Consider the following 19,391-nt stretch of genomic DNA (forward strand, 5'->3'; position numbering starts at 1 on the left):
GGAAACACTTCTTCAGAAACACTGATGGAATGGATTTTACTGACCTCAATTTTGTAATGTAGCTGGGTGAAAAATATTCAGTTTATTTGCTCACCAATTCTTGCAAGCATAAACAACCTCTAGAATTTAAAAGCACAAGTGACAGTCTATGGCACATTGGGCAATATACAATTAATCAGTATAAATACAGTGCATAGAAACATACACACATTTTTGCATACACAGAAAGAGAGAGAAAGAGAGAAAAAAAATGTTTTCACTCAGGCTCAAATTAAACATTGCTCAAGTCTTAAAACAAGAGCAAGCATTCATCTATGGCATACAACCTTGGGAAACATATTTTTAACAGACATATTTAAAGATAACTATCTTTGATAGGAGTTTTTAAAAGCAGTCACTTATAGAAAGTTTATAAAAGCAGTCAGTCACTAGAAAGCAAGCTGACAAAACTATTTACCTTATGACATGTCATACAGACATCTGCAACCTTCAAAGGCAATGGGAATTGTTTTGCTATGTTTTAAAAGGCAAAATTCAGAGTGTCTAAATGTACAGAGTATGGATTGAGAATATGAACAAACAGCAAAAAAATTAGAATGAGCTGATGCAGATCACAACTGTGACATCAAAATTAATCAAGCAACACAAATTATGTACTATCTGTTTCATGGAACGTTTTAATTTTTATAAAATTCACCAGTACTGTTGTCCCATATGTCAATGTGAAATGTAAGATTACATAGGCCCCACTTTATACAGGACATATTGGAGAAGGGAGAGCTCATGTAGTGCTGTAAAACTGAAGTGGAAATGAATTTAGCAACAGCATTCTGGGAAAAGATGTACAATGAAAAATGGATTGGTCAGGGAAAGTTGTTACAGTAAATGAGACATGAAATGATGAAAGCTTTGCTGAGGGTTTTTAGGTGTTAGGGTGGATAAGAAAGGGGCCACTATGACTGTTGATTTCTAACATTTTTACTTCACTTTATGTTTCATTGCAAATGCTTGACAGAATCATTACCAAGCTTATCTTTTGGATGGGACATCTAAGTGAATCTGCATTGCTTTTTAACATTTCCCAGATAGTTACTAAGAGGATGGAGTACTTTTGTTGTATTTTTCACATTAATTTTCATCTGAATTAAATAACAAATATATTATTTTGCTGTCTGCATTTTCTCAGCCTTTCTGTGATGTCTTTTCACAAAATCAGGAAGTTATTTGGTTGCTAAATATTATTCAAATGATAAGTGCCTCTCACAGCATGTACAAGAAGCAGAAAGCAGAAAGTATACAGCATCCTTTATCTGTTATTATGAATATTGCAAATCAAAGAAGAAATGTTTTACAATGAAATTACCCTTTGGAATAGAAATTCCAATAGTATTCTTGATACAACATTCTGCACTTTGTGTTCTGTCACTTTTGAGTTCCTTATTATTCATATTTTCACTGATTTTAAATATGGATTTTCTTCTATATACAGTTATGGAAATTAAACAGCATAAAAAAAATAAGTGATTTTGAGTTACAGTCGTATTTTATATTATCTTTTGAGTTAAAGAGTAAACTTCTCTATATTTTTTCTGAGAGATGTCTAACAGGCTGATGCCATGTTTCAAGGTAAGTTTCTTTCCACCAATCAGATCATGTAGCTTCTGGTGACTTTTTTAAAAAATTAGGCTTAATACAAGTGGGACCTTATGTATGAAACCAGACACACATACCTAAAGCTAACATAAAAAAAGGGAAAAGAGTTTAGGGCTTTCATGGTAAATGTGACTTGAGAATGAAAATAATTTTTTCCTGGCCACTTATGACTATTTAGATGATACTGGTACTCTCCAGATATTGATAATCTAAGACATTAATAATACACTAGTAGATAAAAAAATCAAACCTTACTTTGTGCTAAAAAATGCCATAACACTTAACAAAGAAAGTCATTTACCAATTTGTAATACCTGTTTACAGGCTGTACTCCAGCACTTTCAATGGTTTGAGAAGTTTACAGATATTTCAGTGTTCTATTACAGATTCATAAGTCCTTAATTCATAAGTCATTTACTATAAGAGACATGGAATTTTCTAAGCGGAAAACTTGCTTTGGATTGATTCACAGTATTTTAGTAGTACACACGTACTTATAAATGGTTTTTATTCTATGAGAACACAAGCTGGAGCAGAGCATTCTGCATACACTACAGCAACACCTCACAGAAATAATGGTACCTTATGATATTTGAAATAATTTGGCTACCCAGTTTAATAGATCTGTACTAAGTATACTCTCTATCCATAACTTTATCCACATTAATGCTAACAGGATAATCTATTTCATCCTTATGGAAAGACAGAAACAAGGCCATCTTTGGCAAAACATTCCCATTGTCAGTGGCCAGTCTTTTTCATCATGGACCTGCACGTTTCCTCTCCAACACTTCAGATCTCCGTTTACTAAAATGGTGATTCACCATTTTCAGCTTCTAGGTTATTCTGAGTTTTGAATTTTCAAGTATGGGCTAGAACTTGCTGCACATTTGTACCCCAGTATTTCACAGGGAATAGTGATTCCACTTTAGCATGCTTACCAACAGTTCAGCATTGGAGCCATGACCTTTAATGTCAAGCACTTTTGTGAAGTTCTGGATTTCTTTACCTATTCATTCAGATCATGTTAAAGTTTATCACCATATAAAAACATTTTTGGTGTCATTTTTAATTATCTTATCATGGACATGAAAGGCTGCCATGTCAATAAAGACAATGGGTTGGAATGGAGATTAATGGACATCCTTAGCTAATTCTGCATTTTAATGTAAACAGCATCTTTCAAAACTGGAGAAAAAGCATTTTTTAATTTATTTTAAATGGGGGACAAAGGGATGTGACCCTAATAAGAAAATCCTTTCTCATGAATTGCAGGGGTTTTGGCATGTAACCTCCTGAAGAATTTTGAACTTTTGAGCTAATAATGCAGTTTTGCTTTCCTTCTATGTAATGCTTCAGAGACAGACTTTTTTCCAAAGGCAGAAAAGGCATGGAGAGTTTTCTCCACTTTTGATATGCTTCCAGTGATGCTTGTATCAACCATGAACAAACTAACCTTTGGTAACTTAACATTTTAAGGATTTTAATTAAAACAGTGTTGTAAATAACCAATCAGGGTCACAATAAAACAACTAATCTGGTTCCTGTATTCTGTTTCTCCCAGCAACTAAATTAAGTGATGTATCTATGTACATTTTTAAAAAATGTATCTATGTACCCATTTTTAAAAAATAAATCTGTCCTAATAAAGAACCAGTACAAAATTGAATCAATGTTGAAATAATTTCCTCTAGAGATCTGTGATGCTTTAAAGAAACAATACGTTTTGTCTTAAGAGCATGCACTGAGTTACTGTTACTGAGAGAGCAATTACTGCTTTTTTAACATTAAATAGACTCCTTTTCTAATTGACTTTAAATCTGAGCAGGCACAAGTTTAGCAAACAATTTACATTTCTTCTTCTTCAGAGACAGCCTAACCTGCATGCTGAAATCTGTCATTTTTCGTACCCATAATTTGCCCTTTCTGAAAATAGCCTCTGAAATTAGTGAGTGGGTAGGCTTTTTTAGTTCTACCAAAATGCTTTTTCTTTAAAGGATCTGATTTACTCTTATGTATGTCAAAGGGCAAATTCAGAGGGACAAGGACAAGTTATTTATTTTAATTTTTTTTTTTTAATATGAGCCCTTGTGCAATAAATCTCTCTGATTTCAAACTATGCTGAGTTTAGAGCTGTATGCATGAAGAGCTATCAGAAACTGGAACTCCAGAGCTATTTTCTGTATCCATTACCACTGCTTGCTCAATGCCTGCGCACATTTAGAATATGCAAGAGACAATTGATTTTTCAAAAGTCAACTGTTAAATGAATGTGTGTCGGGGATTGGTCACAGGCCAAATGCCAGTGTCCCCCACAAAAATCACTAATTCTCCTCTGCTATAGTTAAGGAGAGGAGGGGGAAAGAAAACACTTAAATGGGATTCATGAGTTGAGGTAAGAATTGGCAAGAAACACTTTAAGGACAAAAAAGGCTCAAAACTCAAAAGATATAAAGAAAAATTTATTAACAGAATTAAAAGAAGATAATGAGAACTAAAATAAACTTTTAGAACACCTTTACCCACCCACCCCCCCCCCCCCCAGCCCTTCTTTGTTTCCCACTGACAGAGCAGAGAGACAAAACAGGATTTTTAGTCAGTTTGTTACTTCTAAAGATCCTTTCAGTTTGCTTAGGGAGAGAAGTCTCCTTCGCCATGCCATGGGGTCTTTCCCACAGGAGATAGTTTTCTCTGAACATTTCCAACATGGTTCTAATTTTCATGAGTAGCAGTCCTGCCTGAAAACCAGCTGAAACAAGAGTGCCTCCCACAGGCAAAAACAGTCTTCCCAAAACTGCTTTTTTTCATGGGTCATTAAGTTCATGGGGTTTTGTTTTTAAGGATGAGCTGTTCTAGTATAAAAGCAAGAGTCTCCTTTTTTCTATCTCAGAAAGTAAGAGTTCTCTCTCTCTCTGTTCAAGCCTCTCACCAGATCACAGTTTTTCAGCATCCACATGTTCCAGTATGAGCACCGTTTGTGCAGGGGCTCTGGGTGAATTCTGCATCCCCACAGGAGCTTCATGAATTATAGGGAAACAGTTTGTCAAATTATAATCCTCACCATGATTTCCAGAAGAATCTCAACTCCAAGAGCATCTCCTCCTCCCCCTCCCTCCTTTGCACCGCCCTTAGAGTTGCCATGTTGTTCTCCTCATGTGTTTTCACCTTTTCCTTTTCTCTGACTCAGCAGAAAATCGGTGTTCATTGGTTCATTTGTTTTCAAGTCTTTCAAGTGGAACAGTTTTCATGGAGTTTTGCAGTGCTGAACAGTCGATCTTGTCCAGGCTCCGCACCAGGGAATCGCTCGTTGTGCTTCTCGCTGTTGGCCACGTGGTCTTTGCCGACACTGCACAAGATGCACCGGCTGCTGGTTCCAGTCAGTGTCCCTCCTCATGTGGGGCGCTGAAAGAAAGAAAAAGCTGCCGCTGTTTCTGTCCTTTCGTTTGTGATGCAGCAGGTTAGAAGTGGTCAGGCAGGCAAAGTCTATTGCTGGCCGTGACAAGATGGCAGCAGCCACATGTCCGCTTCTGGCCCTGGCTGCTCTCAGTCTCAGCCAGGGCGGCTCCTGTGGGAAAACTATCTCCTGAGGGAAGGACTCCATGGCTGTTTGCACTGCCGGGATGGCCTCCGGTGGCATGGCCGCTGGAAAAGGGACTAGTGGGCTCCTCTGGGAAGGCACCCAGCCAGTCCCCTCACCCCTCCTCACAGGGAGCTTCCTGCAGTTTTGTTTTTCTTAAGTACGTTATCATAGAGGTGTTATCAGCTTTTCTAATTGGCCTAGCAGCATATCTATTCTCGGAGACAGACAGTGATTGGTTTTGCCAGGCATGGAGGAAGCTTTTAGCAGCTCCTCACAGAAATATCACTTCCATGGCTGGCTCCTTCCCTCCTCACAAAAACAATTTATGCAAAACCAACACAATGTGCTTTCCTAAACCTTACAGAAGACTCCCATGAGAGAACCAACTACTAAAAAGGAGAACAATGTCCATATTATATATATATACACCATCAGCTGATTTTGTTCACAAAAAGAAGACTGTAGAGACTTGTGGAGATTTTTGAAAGCTGTAGTTCCTATGGCTTATCTTATAAAATAGACTTGCCATGTAATAGAACAGATTCCTTCTGCTTTAGGTCATGTGCCTATTACATGTGATAGGACACTATTTCTGGTTCTGTCATGGCCCTATAAAAAATGTTGAGGAATAGAGTTTGAGCAAAAAAAAACCCAATAAAAATACTGTTTGCTGTTAAAAAACATAGTTCTACCCAAAGTGGGATATCTGGTTACCTAACTTATGGTTTACTGTCATCTCTTCTCCTTTCACTTGTTAAAATTTCTGGAAATCACTCCTTTCACTGAACCAAAATCTGCCTAATTTTCCTTCAACACTATATCTTTCTTATTTCATGTTTAAATTGTGTATTTATGTAACCTTTTGTCAGCTTCACTTCATGTCTGCTATTACAGCCTTCAGAATAACTACACCACTCTTTATCTTTCCAGTAGTGTGATAATCTGCAAGATGAATTTCACCAGGAGATCCTCAGATTTAATAATTTTCTTTTTTTATATCCATTACTTTGCTTCAAACTATATGTGACTGTCTTAAATTTCCCCTTTGTCTAAAGCTGTTTTGGCACACAGGCAGTTGTACACTGTCATGTTGCCTTGGAATACAGGTCTGAGTTGGTTCCAGTGTGAGGGTACATTTCCAACACTGTTGCTCAGTTAGCAAGAACTATTAATGGAAGTTTCTGGATGGCGAGAAGCCTGGTACTCTACTGCTTTTTGTGAAGCCATTCAATTGTTCATCTTTCCATCCAGGACTCCTTGTGGACTGCACTCATTGGAAGAGCTGGCCTTCTGTGTATCATACCAGACTTCTACATTACAGGCCATAAGGAAACCTGTCATTAAATCACTGTTTACATCCAGGACACCATTCAGCACTGCAAATGCTACTTCTGCTTTGATGGGGTAATCACTGCAGCAGCAGAGGCACGGATTCCTGCCCGATGACAGCTGTACATGTCCTGACACAGCTGTATTGAGACTCTCTGTGCCAGGCATGAGACTTCTTGTCCACTAATGGTCACATTCAGAAGGAACATACATCTGTAGAGATGGAATGACACCAGGTTACCTCAAGCCAAAAACTCGCAATTTTTGTGCTTTGTGTGAAGAAACTACTTGCACCTGTGCAACAGAGTCAGAAGAATCCAGTTGTGAAGAATGCACTCTGAGCTATTTTACGCAAAATCCTAGATTTGTTCTACAAAACTGTATATTGTTGAATTGATACCAAAACACCTTTTGTTTTTCATCTTTTATCCTTTTTTATTTGCTCAGAACTCCTGACATTTGAAGACTACAGTTTTGAATTATTTTTATTGAAATTGAAAGTGAAATTGAAATTGAAAGCAATGATGAGAAAATACAAGAGATTAAAAGCAATGCCAAACATAAAAAACCAAGAAAAGCACATAACTATTTACGTTCAATTACAAAAGCACAGTTTTTAAATTGAAAGGATGAGAGACACACAAAAAAGTTATTTCCCAGCATCATTTGGCTGGAAGGGATCATAGTGCAAGTTATGCCACTGTCTAGGAAATTCCCACTGATGGGAATGTGTACTTCTTATTGAGTGGTGCAGATGTGAGGAGAGCCTGATGAAGTATAAGAAAAGGACCACAGAGCACAAGCATCTGCAGTATAATACAGAGAGAGAAAATACAGTGGTAGGAGAGACTGAGATCTCACTGGCTGAAACAGCTCTTTTACCACTTTACTCAGTTTCTGCTCTTCCTCCCACTCTCAAGTTGGTAAAGAGAACATATGCAAGCAGGACAGACTGCCAGTGCTTCTTGGCTTCATTTCAAAGCTGCTTGGAATGCACTCCTCACTCCCAAACAGCATGTGTTTGCTTCGTCACATCTTCCCTCATGACTGCAGCTTACTATTCACTGCACCCACACACTGGCTTTCATGATAGATTAGCTACCCTCGTAAAGGTAGCATTTGTGGCAGTGTGTGGCTGCATCCACACCTGTCATGACTCTTTAGAAAGGAGGGGAAAATTGCTACTGTTCCAGACAAATAACTAGGTGTTCTTCCAGCAGGAGTAACTTTTGCTACATGATTACATCCTGATGTTTTGGCCAGTGCCAGTGACTGCCAGGCTCTTACCTTTACTGTCTGTGGGATGGGGAACAGGCAGACAAGTTCAGTCAGGGGAAAGAATGAAGACACCTTGTTATCATGTGCCTGCACAATCCTTAAACACAGGCAATCCCTGTCATGGGAGAAGGGCTCTACTCCTTACAGGAAAACAAGCAACTGGTCCACAGGGTAAAAAATAGAGGGGAAGGATGATGTGATGATGATTTACTTTTTGTCCCAGAACAGATAGACCACAATTGAACTAAAGAGAATTAGAAGAGCTGCGGCATCTAATGGGCCCACTGAGGACAGCTTTTACTTTTCATATACATTTGTTTTGAAAACATGACATTGCTCAATTCTAAGTCAGCAAAAGTGATTCTTTACTGAAGCCAAGACTAGCATGAGTTTGTTAATACACAGCATGCCATTACAGCACCTGGGCATCAGTAAAATCAGTCACTTTGAGAAGCAATACAAGAAGTTAGTTCTCTGCTGTAGACTAAATTCTGATCCTCCTGAGGGGCATGAGGAACAATGTCTGCATTCATAAATTCTTACCTCAGTGTGGGTCTGGGGTGGTGTACAGGGCAGCAACAGCCACAGCAAGAGTGGTGCAGAGCATGAGCATGCACGGCACGAGATCACTTGGCAGTACTAGGCTGGCTTTTGGCAAAATGACTGCAGTCCGGCTGTGCACCACTTACCTGTTCCCTTCTGCAAATCAGCTATTGCCTTGGAAATATTTCTTCTCCTCTCAAAGGGGTGAACTCTTTATGGAAGAATTCCGAATAGCTTGCTACAACTCTGGAACATAGCAAGAAAATCTAAGTGTAGAACTTCAGAAAGTAGTCAGGGTTCTCATAAGGGCAAGGTGCTTATCAGCTTGTGAGCATTCACTGTTGTCCTTGTTAGGTGACAGCAGGGGCTTGACTTGGTTATGCACTGTATGCCTCCTGTAAGTAGGCTGAGCTGGTTCTACTCAGAAAAGAGTGCTGCTGTAACTTCTGACAGTAGAACTGGCAAAGCTGCCCCACTCCTAGAAAAAGACTAATGCTACAACTTCAGACTATTAAAAGAGGCTTATATTAGTTCAACACTCTGTATGCTGGAAACAAAGAGATTTTGATTTAGTCATTGGCACAGTGAAACTGAAATAATTATCTTGTGGACTCAGGGCTTCCTTGATAATAAGAACAAGAGGTGAAATGGAAGTCTGCATGTATAATTCTGCGTGCTACTATGATTTCTGACATTTCTCCTATTTTTTTCCATGCATGTTTCTTTTAAATTGATGTAAAAGATTTTAGGAATTAATGCAGCTCATGATCTTCAAGTATTACAATGAAATGCCTGTTTAACACATTTCTGTTCCCTCCCCTAAAGTTAAAATCTTTCCAAAATTTTGAAAGTAAATGTCTTTGCTGTAAAGCCTAGAAAAATGATCTTGCTGCTTCAAATTATTCAATTTGGAGGAGCTACTATTGAATCACTCTTCTTTTATTAGTAGGAGCTACTACTGAATAACTCTTCAATTAAAGTTTTACCTAACAGACTATGTGTCTGCCTAAACTTTTGCAAGACTTTAGTGGTATCTGCACATGATCTAATCTGAAGTTGTAACTTGTACTATCATAGAGTTCTACTCCTCGCTTCTACTATATGAGCTTCTAGCAGTCATTCAGTCTTCCATGCCAGTAATTCTGCAGTCTTAGCTATGTGCTCATGTGGCACACGGACACTCATCATCCCTGTTTTCTTCTAATCATCATGCTAGCATTTGATGCTGGAAAGGTTGCTTCACTTTATGAGAGGAAACACTCTTTATAAGAGTTAAAAAGGTCTTTGTTACAGCTTGGTTTTATTATTGGTCTCTGTAAAACTGTGATCTATTTCATTGGAGCAGACTACTAATCAAGACAGACCACTTGATGGTCTACTCAGCAGTTGAACATTTTAGACTGAAAAAACTTGATGGATTTTCTTGTCAGCCTATCTGAGCACTCCTCACCACCACCTGAGTTTGGCATAAACATTGCAAATCTCACAAGTCATAGAAAATTTGAGAGAACCAGGATTTGGAGGAATAATATGAAGTCAGTTCCTTACACAAGACTTCATAAACATAAGTATCCAAGTACAGCACTCACAGAAGGAGTTTGAACTCCTCTTTCTGAGGAAAAAAAGTAAATTCAGATTATGATAGTTTTGTTTGCTAAGAAAGCTTCTGGTTCAGTTATTAAAAAGCAATGAACAAAACCAGTTCCAGAAGACTTGAGAATTTTTAGTTAAGAAAGACATTTTTATCTAAAGCAATTCACCCATTCTCTACTAAGAGCTATTTTTCAATAAACTTACTATCATTTCATAAATGAGAATGAAGGATTTATGAGCTCTTTCTTGTAACAGAATTAGAAACAGTCTGTCTGTACATCCAGGATTGCCCCATCCCAGGCCAGAATCTGTTACTCATCCTTGTTAAATTTTACATGGTTGTTGATTGTCCATCTCTCTATTTTGTTTCAATCTCTCCGCAGGGCCTTTCTGCCCTCAAAGGAGTCAACAGCTCCTTGCAGTTTAATGTTTCCAGCAAACAGTATTCCTTCAAATCCTGTGTCCGGATGAATGAGTATTGAAGAGGACAGAGCCCTGCAGAACCCCACTAGCTGACTGGATGCCAGCCTGATGTTTTTGTAAAATACATAGTATTCTTTCCAAAGAAAACATCCCATTGCAGTTTCATAATTGCCTTGGAAGGCATAGGACAGATTATTCCTCTGTGCACAAATTATTATCAGGGAAATGTCACAATGTCAAATGTGTGATTTGAAGCACCAGCAACCATACAAAATACATTATATTCGTCCAATCTTGCATTCATTCATGCATGCATGCATTCATTCATGTTTAGCTCAAAGAGAAGCAAATACACAGTTGTGAGTGCACACAGCATTTGGACTATCAAAATATATTGAGCCAATATCAATATATATATTGATATATATGGCCATGGGTGAATATGGGAAAACAACAAGACTTCATGTGCTGTCACCAGAACTGAGATATATGTATGATTGGAAATAATACTGTAATGTACTTCTGTTGATTGTGCAAAACCTGCCTTGTAAATTTATAGAAAGTATTTCACACTTCATAGCAACCAAGAAGTTGAAAGTATTTTGCTTAGAAGCTATGCTTTTATGATTTGTCCCATTTCCATACCATTTTATGTCTGTCAGTATACATCACAGTACTTCACAAAAAGTGAGAAACGTCTGCATAAATCAGAGGAGACCCTGAAGCAAGTATTGCTTTCCTTACTGATACATGCAAAATCAATCTCATTTACCTAGAGTAGTCCTCCTGACCTGTTGACAGAATGGCCTGATTGTAATGACTGTCAGCACAAAGATCAGAGTAATGATACATGTAGAGCTATTAAAAATCATAGAAGTGCTAACACTAGTGTGCCTCACAGTCTACATTATTATGTGGGGAAAAAAAATACACATTTGAATAGCAAAAAATAACAGGTTTACTGCCATAACCATTTAATTTGTCTGATGTGCCTCAAACAACTTTTTTTTTTTTAAATTGAAATGAAACTCCAAATAATTTCTCTAGAAAGCATGTAAGGAAATTCAGGATCTGCTGGTTTTGAAAGTGCTGCATCAATGTAGATTGTTTTAGTAGCACCGAATTTCACATTTAAACCATAACTCTGAACCAAAGGTGCTCCTTTGCTTTTATTTGCATCTTTTGGACCAGGTTTTTCAAACTGCACTGTCAGCATTTCTGAGGAAGTATTTAAAAAGTCTTTTGAACTGTTGGAAATGCTTGAATACTTGCAAGAGGCCTTTTTAATGCTTCTCTCCCACGGAAGCGGGTTTTTGTGACCGTGGTTCAAAGCCAAACTTTCCCTACTATCCTTGTAGAACCTTTGTACAAGTCACCTGAAGCCACAAGCCGGGTTAACTATTTACCATCCCAACAGGAGGCGGGAACGAGAGACTAAATGCATGTTTTACCAAGTAAGGCTTTCTATCTTCGCACGTCCACTTCCCCCCCCCAAACCAGCCCGGCTGTCCCGACCCGCCCTGACGGCCGCGGGAGCGGAGGGCCGGGGAGGCCGCACGGGCTGGTCGAGGGCCGGGACACCTGCGCACACTCCGCGCCAGGCCGCCCCTGCCCACCCTCCGCTCCGGCTGCCCTCCGGAAAGCCCCGGGCCTCTTTCCCCCCGGCTCCCACCCAGCGCTAACTAGTGAAGGCGGGACACAGCCCCATTGCCCCAGAGGAGCAGCCGCGAACACGAGGCCGGCCCGTAACCGCAGGCCCGTAACCGCAGGCCCTCCAACCAGCAGTTTACAGCCAGCCCTCAGCCAGTCCTAGGACCGGCCCTTCTCGCACTCCGCCTCGCCCCCGGCTCGCCCCCGCCCCGCCCCGTCCGGCTCCGGCATGAGCTCCGCTCCCGCCCGCCCCGGGAGCCGCCACTCCGCCTTCATCCCGGTCTCCATCCCAAGGCCATCCCACCCGTAACTTCACTTCCGGGGCTGCCATTTTGGGCGGTCCGCGGCTGGTCGGTGCAGCGGGGCGGGCTCAGCTCGGCCCGGGCCGCGGGGCTGTGACAGGGGCTGTGGCAGGGGCTGTGGCAGCTGCGGCGGGGACCCCGGAGCCGGGCACTGTCGGGACGCCGCCGCAGGGGCAGAGCCGCCGGCCGGGGACCGCAGCGCCCGCCTACCCCCGCAATGTCGGACTTCGACAGCAACCCCTTCGCCGACCCGGACCTCAACAACCCCTTCAAGGTGAGGGGCCGTGAGGTTTCCTTGGTGTCGGTCTGCGCCGAGCCTCGGGGTTTCCGCGAGAGGAAGCGAGGAAGCAAAGGGGGAAGGGAAGAAGGAAGGAAGGAGGGAAGGAAGGGCCCCGTGGCAGCTGCGGGCCGGGGTCTCTGCCCTGAGAGGGCTACGGAGACTCGGAGTGGGGTGGGGGCAGGGCGCGGAGGATAGGCAGCGTTTCACAAGTTCAGAGCTCCGTGTTTTCATCTGTACCTAAAATAATACAAGTCGTATTTCAGATGCGTTATTTCGATGGAAAAAAAGAGAAAAGTTGGGGTTTTTTATTTTGACACTAGCTTTGTGCTAGGGGTAACGCTACTACTGTGTTTTTTTTATTTCGCCTGGTTGAGCTAAATAGTTAAACTTAATGAATTAGAGAATTTATCCTCTTCTTCTCTAGTCTCCTCCCGCTGCCTTTAAGCTTACTTGTTCCCTTACCTTTGTCTGAAGTAACCAGGGTACCAATGGCTGGCATGAATTCTATGCTGCATTTCAAACTGCTTTGTTTTAATGCGCTTTAAAGCTTTTATGTTTTGCACTGTTGACTTGTCATACAGCTGTGAATTCTTTCTTCACTCACTGTTTTCAGTTGTCAAAACGAGCTGACCTCTCTGGATGCTTCCCCTCCTGTCGTTTTCTTGTTTAAATCCAGTTCAACAAACTTCTGAAGCTACCTCCGTTGATAATGTTACTGGACTTTTTGCAAGCACTTTAAAGCACACAGATAGTATATGGCAGCGAGTTTAGAATGTTAGCTGGAATAATTAAGGTTTTTAAAAACTGAGGTGTTACATTTCAAGCCAAGCATACTTCTCTCCACATAGGTGCTGGAAGCATAATGTTCTTAACATTTGTTCATTAGAGTTGGTCTCAATCTTTAGTTTAGTTTTTATGGTCACAAAACATAGGCAATAGTGTTCATTATGCTAGAATTCCTTAGGCTAAGATCTGTTTTCACTTGTTGTACGCAGTGCAATGATCTTCCAGGTGAACACAAGTCCTGGTGTTGAGTCTGCTGCCAGCCATAGTTTGGGCTGGTAGCAATGTCGGTGAGCACTGTTCTTTTTGGCACCCAACACTGAAAATGTGTCATTCTAGAATGCGTCTTAGCAACAGAAGTACATGATGCTTTTCCTCCTACTTCCATCCTTCTTGTAATAGTTAATCAAATAACATCTAGCAAAATCCAGGGCAGTAAGGGGTATTAGATGCAAAATAGCTGTCTCTGCAGTGCTCATCAGGCCATGTAACTGGCCTTGTGTAGTGCTGTGAGACCTAAACGAGGCATACACCTGAATTATACTTCCACTTTGAAGATACTGCTTAAAGTGCAAAAGGTTATTCCACTTTCTCTGTAGGGAAAGACTTCTGTTGTAACTGTTGGGCAGAATCCATGCTCTGCTTCTCATCTGCAGTGCATAGTGATAAAAGGACTCTATAACAGCTTGTCTGTGACTTGAACTCTCTGTTTGGACTTCTTCATTTGCAGAAGGTGGTTCAGGAAAGCTGTGTACCTTTTCAGAGGCTTTTTTCCCTTCCTTCAGTCTTTGCTAACATCCATCACATTCTGCTGCCCATAAAAGTTATCTTGCATGCCTTTACTTACTTGTGCATTTAACTTGAAGGGGCAAAAGACCAATAAATAAGCTAAAGCTTGATGACCATCTTGTTGGCAGAACAGCTTTGAAATTAGTGGGTACTAATGCATCTATGTATTTAAGTTTATGTGTTTTAAAATACTTTATGCATAGAACCAGTATTTCCAGATGGACCCTTGCAGCCTAAGTCATTTTGTCTAAACACTATCCTAATGTACTCATATTTTTGTCTTTGCTTGATAATTTTATGTATGATGTGATTAGTTGTTTTCCTTGCTTTTGAAGCTGCTTCCTGTACTAATGTAAAATCACAAAGTAGTATGGCAGAGAAGGAGTGGTGGGAAGGCATCAGGTGGAACATTGTTGCCAAGGTCTAAAGATAGATCCTTTTTTTCCTTGGGTTGACTAGCTGTCTGTGATGTACATGGGAGGTTTCCTGTAACTGTTCCGATGTCTTTTTATTAAAAGATTAGAGCAGAGCTTCTTGCTTGATGTTGAATCACATAAAAGTATTCTCTGGAAAGACAAAGGTAAAGCATAAACACCTAGTGCTCAGTGTTTTGGGTAGTTAATTTACTTTTAGACTTTCAATAGTATTATCAGCTGGAAAAACTGAAATTAGCTAACCTGGCTTGATCATGAAGTGCTGTGGATTTTGATACAAGTGGCTACTTAACCTTTGCATTTTTTATTCTTTGTTGCTTTAAAAAAAGCAACAAAATGCACCTGAATCCAGAGTCATATATGCTTTTGAAGTAATAGTTTTCCTCTCTAAATAAATGGGAATAGCATTCTGAATGCTATACCTACAAATCCAAAAGATGGGGATTTTTTGAAAGTCAGAGGGTACTGAAATAAACAGAAAAGTGACAGGCTAACACTTAGAAGCTTTTGATAGCATTTAAGTTGTGCAAAAGAAAATGCATCCATGTACCATACAAATGAAGATGTGAGAATCCTTTCATAATGTAATGTATCAGCAATATGAAGAAGTACACAGTAGGTATAACCTCGGGTATCATGATTGGAAGTGAGTTAGTAATGAAATCTATTAATTTTGTTTACTAAGAAGCACTAGTCATAGCTTATGAGTGTGAATTCACACTTTGTAAAGTTCTCACTTTCAAATGCTGCAGTCCCACAGCACCCAAACAGGGTGAGCAGAGCAGATGTGGTGATGGTAACTGCATTCAGTGCTAGGCAGATCTGTCGAGAGGAGACAGATCTGAGCCCAGGTTAGAAAGCCAAGCCAGGGTCAGGACCACATCCAGTGAAGGTAAACAGGATCAGCCAACAGTCCTGTGATGATCACGTAAGGCCTTAGTAAGGAGTGAGGGCCTGACCGCTTCAGAGGAGTTTGGGAATCCTCGAGGTCCTGACAGTCTGTCTTAAATAGCATAAAGCAGCATGAAATAAATTTTGTATGACAAAACAAAAACGTGTTTCTAATGTAGCTGTCTCCTTGTGTTTTTTTTTTTTTTTTAATGTCATAGGATAGGTGATAGTTGTAGTCTTCTGTCTTGGGAGGTGATACAGTTACAAAGGTTCTGAAATAGCAGTCTCAAAATTCGGTGCAAGTATCATTTACTCTGAAACAATCAGCAAATCAGCAGTTCAGCTACAATAAAAATGGTTGGTTCTGTGTTCTTGGTTTGATTTTTTTTTTTTCTTTTGCAAACGAGCAATCCTACTACTCAGAGAAGTCTTTTTAAGTAGAGCTATGAATTTCACAGGCCCTTCATCTTGGCTGACAGGCAGTAAAAGGTTGGAAAACTGACTGTTAATTATCCTAACATATGAAACAGTTATTTTTTCGTGGCTGTAGAATGAGAACTATAAAGACTGAGTTGTGTGATAAATTCCATTGATTCAGTTCATCTGATGTGTTCAGCTCTGAGCAGATGCATGTATTTGACACCATCGAAATTATGATAGGCCTGAAAACTAAGATAATTTCTGTTCAAATGTGTATGGTGACCTTCAGGGAAATGCCAAATCATTGTGTGATAGGAAGATTTTTCTTTTTTCTCCATCAGATTTAGTGTGGGAGGGCACAATCAGAGCAGACCTCAAACGTATATATTGTTAAGTACTTGAGTAGTTTCTTTGAGTGGGATGAGGGATCCAGACTGTGAGTTGATACCTTTGAATTGTTGCTCCAAAAAGACAGATCTTACATAGTTCTGTCATGACTGACATTTTTGTTTAGATGGCTGAGGTACTCTGAAATTGCACTGAATTGCTCCCACTGAGGTCACAGGATTACTTGAGTCACTAGAGCTAAGTACAGAAGTAATTCCAGTTGTAAGTTGGATATTATGCTTAATCTTGACTCACATGAGCACAGATTTGGTGGGAAATACAACCCAGATGTTTGATACTGAGAGCAGTTGTGCAAATGACTATTACCTTCTGTGGCAGCAGAATCTATACAGTTTATATTGTTGTTGCTGAGGTGAAACTAAAGTGATAGAAACTTAGAGGAAGAAAGAGAAGTCCTGATTTTTTTAAGAATTGGGACCCTTACTACGTAAAATGTTGGTGCAGCTTTAGAATGAAGCAGTTTTGTCACATGCCTAAATGCATAACTGAGTTTTAATTCCTGTATCTGACTATAAAATATACTGATTTAAATTGTCTGTCTTAAAGTTAGTATAGAACATAAAATATAGGTATTTTTTCTGACTTTACTATCTGCTTTCCCTTCATGTCTTCAAAAATTATGAATACCCCTAAATCTTGCATAAATTGATGCTGAACATCGTGGTAGTGGATTGTCCTTTAGCTGTTCTACATGGAAGTTGATTTCCAAGAGTGCACTTAACCAGTGCTATAAGTGCACTGTAATCCGTTAAAAATGTGGAGCGTTTTAATAGTTATTCAGTGTCTTATAGCTGCATTTTTCCCTCTAGATTTTCACTGAAGTGTTAGCACATAATGCCTAGGGTTACTATTGCACTGTATACTGAGATTCAAAGTTACAAAGAGGAACATACACGTGTCATAGCTGGAAAAGCAGAATGGTTTGAAAGCAGCTGGGAGGTGGGGGTGATGCTTTGTTAGGCGTTCCAGTACTCCATTGGAAGGTGAGGCTGGTGCAAACTTTAGGACAAATTTGGCCTCGTCAGCCTCTGAATTTCTTCTAGGTTTCAGAGGTGGGGATCTTGCCTTGCTCAGTTGCTCAGAGCCCTTCACAGCTCTGTTTTCATGTGATGAATGTCATATACAACAGGCAGCATTTGCTATGATAAAATTAAAAAACTTGGTTTTTCAATTATGAAGGAACTGTTATGTGGCTACTTGGGTATTTTTATTATTATAAGTCCAGAATTTTTTACCAAATGTTTATTCCACATGTGTGAATTGCAATTTCATAGGCTTAATCTGGCATTTTTATGGGATCGAGAAACACTCCAGAACCTGTTCATGTAAAGTGTGATGGATAATTTTCTCTTTGTTCAAGAAATCAAAAAAGTCAGACCAATAGTTTCAGGTATTTTGTATTGCATTTTTGCAACAGAAATTAACACTTAACACCACTGGGTCAGAAAATTATCTTAGGGAGTACTTCAGAGAGAGCAGGAAGTACAGCTGTTACTATTACTATAACCTCTTCCCACCCCCAGAATCAAAATCCACAAAACTTCAGGATGAATTCTTACTTACATCTTACTTTCCAACTGTTTTTTTGGTTCTGGGTAGCTTCAGTGATTTTTATTTGAAATTGTTTTCAATTGCTGATGTGTTGTAAAAGCATTAAAATCTCTATCCAAATCAGTGTTTAGTGTTAATAAATTCCATTTCCTGACCTCTGCAATAAAATGCCACTTTTATTTCCTTGCTAGTCCTTGGGGCTCAACTGAAAAAATGTTCTGTGCGGAAAATGCTTTTGTCTTTTGGTGGAAGAGTAGGTATCCCTCAAAGTGAAAAGTTTTTTCAGCAATATGAATGACAGTTTGGACAGGCTGATTCCTAGTTCACTATATTCCCTTTACTTAAAATCACAACTAACAGTATAAGCTTAGCTGATGCTGTTTTTCAGATTATTTCTATATTGTGTGTTTTATATAAGTTGTTTACTGGTGGGGGAACAATTCTGGACCCATATCCAGTGAAGAGTAATATGAACCATTGTTAGAACTGTATTTACTTCTTCAGTCTTTAATTTGGTAGTGTCTTCCATGCTAGTGAAACTGGTAGCTGATGACTAGTTTTGGTCTCCTAGACGACAAGAGGTCTATTCACTTCAATTCTGTTTTTTAAAAAGCTGTAAAAGCTCACATAGAATGGATTGTTCTGCTCTGTTTTAAACATCCCTGTTTGTAGTTAATTGTGTTTGTACATCTGTGATAACTGGGTATTCAATTAATTTTATCTCTATCTGAGCAATGTGAGCATAATTTGTTACCTTGGCACAGAAGATGCTTTTAATAGTTCTATAGGTGCTCTTGCCAGTATGAAATATAAATGTGTTGCTTTTTCTCTGTTTGTTTTCTCAGTTTGTGTTACTGTGTGTTGAGGTGTTTTTTATGACTTTCCCATTCTTGGCATAAGAAATAGGTTCCTGCTTGTACCTATCTTGTCAGGATTAGAAAAAGTGTATTAATATTTCATTTTGAGATTGATGGTACTGGAGAGACACTGCAAGAAGCAGCTAAAAGGAAAGATTTAGATGAAAAATGGCTAAATTAATTAAGTTGTGCTACTTTCTTAAAACTTCAGTCTCCTAAACTAATTCAGATCTTGAAAATGTCGTCTGAAATGACTGTGTAACTTAAATGCAAAAATAGCTACAACAGCTGGATATGAAAAATATCTGGTTTTAATTCTGTTCTGTGATTGTATGAATAATAGTTAAATAAAAAGATCAGAAGCTCTGGGTTTGAACTGGCAGGAGTTTGGGTGAGATAAGACTGGGTGGAACATGAGATACAGAAAATAAATTATTACAGCATAGATTCACTTACTCTTGTGGAATATTAGTTTTTACTGTTTTTAACCAGTAGAATATGCATGTCATGCAAAATAGAAATTTGATAGCAATCACTTAAATGCCACTTCTTCTGAGTATGTCATCCTGCACAACATGTATTAGTTGTATTCATTATTCAAACCCTGAACAATTTCTGAATTCAATG

At 39.4% G+C, this 19,391-nt stretch overlaps 1 protein-coding gene across 1 annotated transcript in view; it reads left to right on the forward strand.

Annotated features, from left to right (window-relative positions):
• Window positions 1-12,380: 12,380 nt before the first annotated feature.
• Window positions 12,381-19,391, forward strand: part of SCAMP1 (secretory carrier membrane protein 1) — a 40,723-nt gene continuing 33,712 nt past the window's right edge. Inside the window, exon 1 of the mRNA XM_054652209.2 lies at window positions 12,381-12,625. Within this exon, the coding sequence (XP_054508184.1) occupies window positions 12,569-12,625 (57 nt within the window). The 5' untranslated portion in view covers window positions 12,381-12,568. The remainder of the gene's footprint in view (window positions 12,626-19,391) is intronic.

The sequence above is a fragment of the Agelaius phoeniceus genome, chromosome Z, assembly GCF_051311805.1.
Source record: "Agelaius phoeniceus isolate bAgePho1 chromosome Z, bAgePho1.hap1, whole genome shotgun sequence".
NCBI classification, from domain to species: Eukaryota; Metazoa; Chordata; class Aves; order Passeriformes; family Icteridae; genus Agelaius; species Agelaius phoeniceus.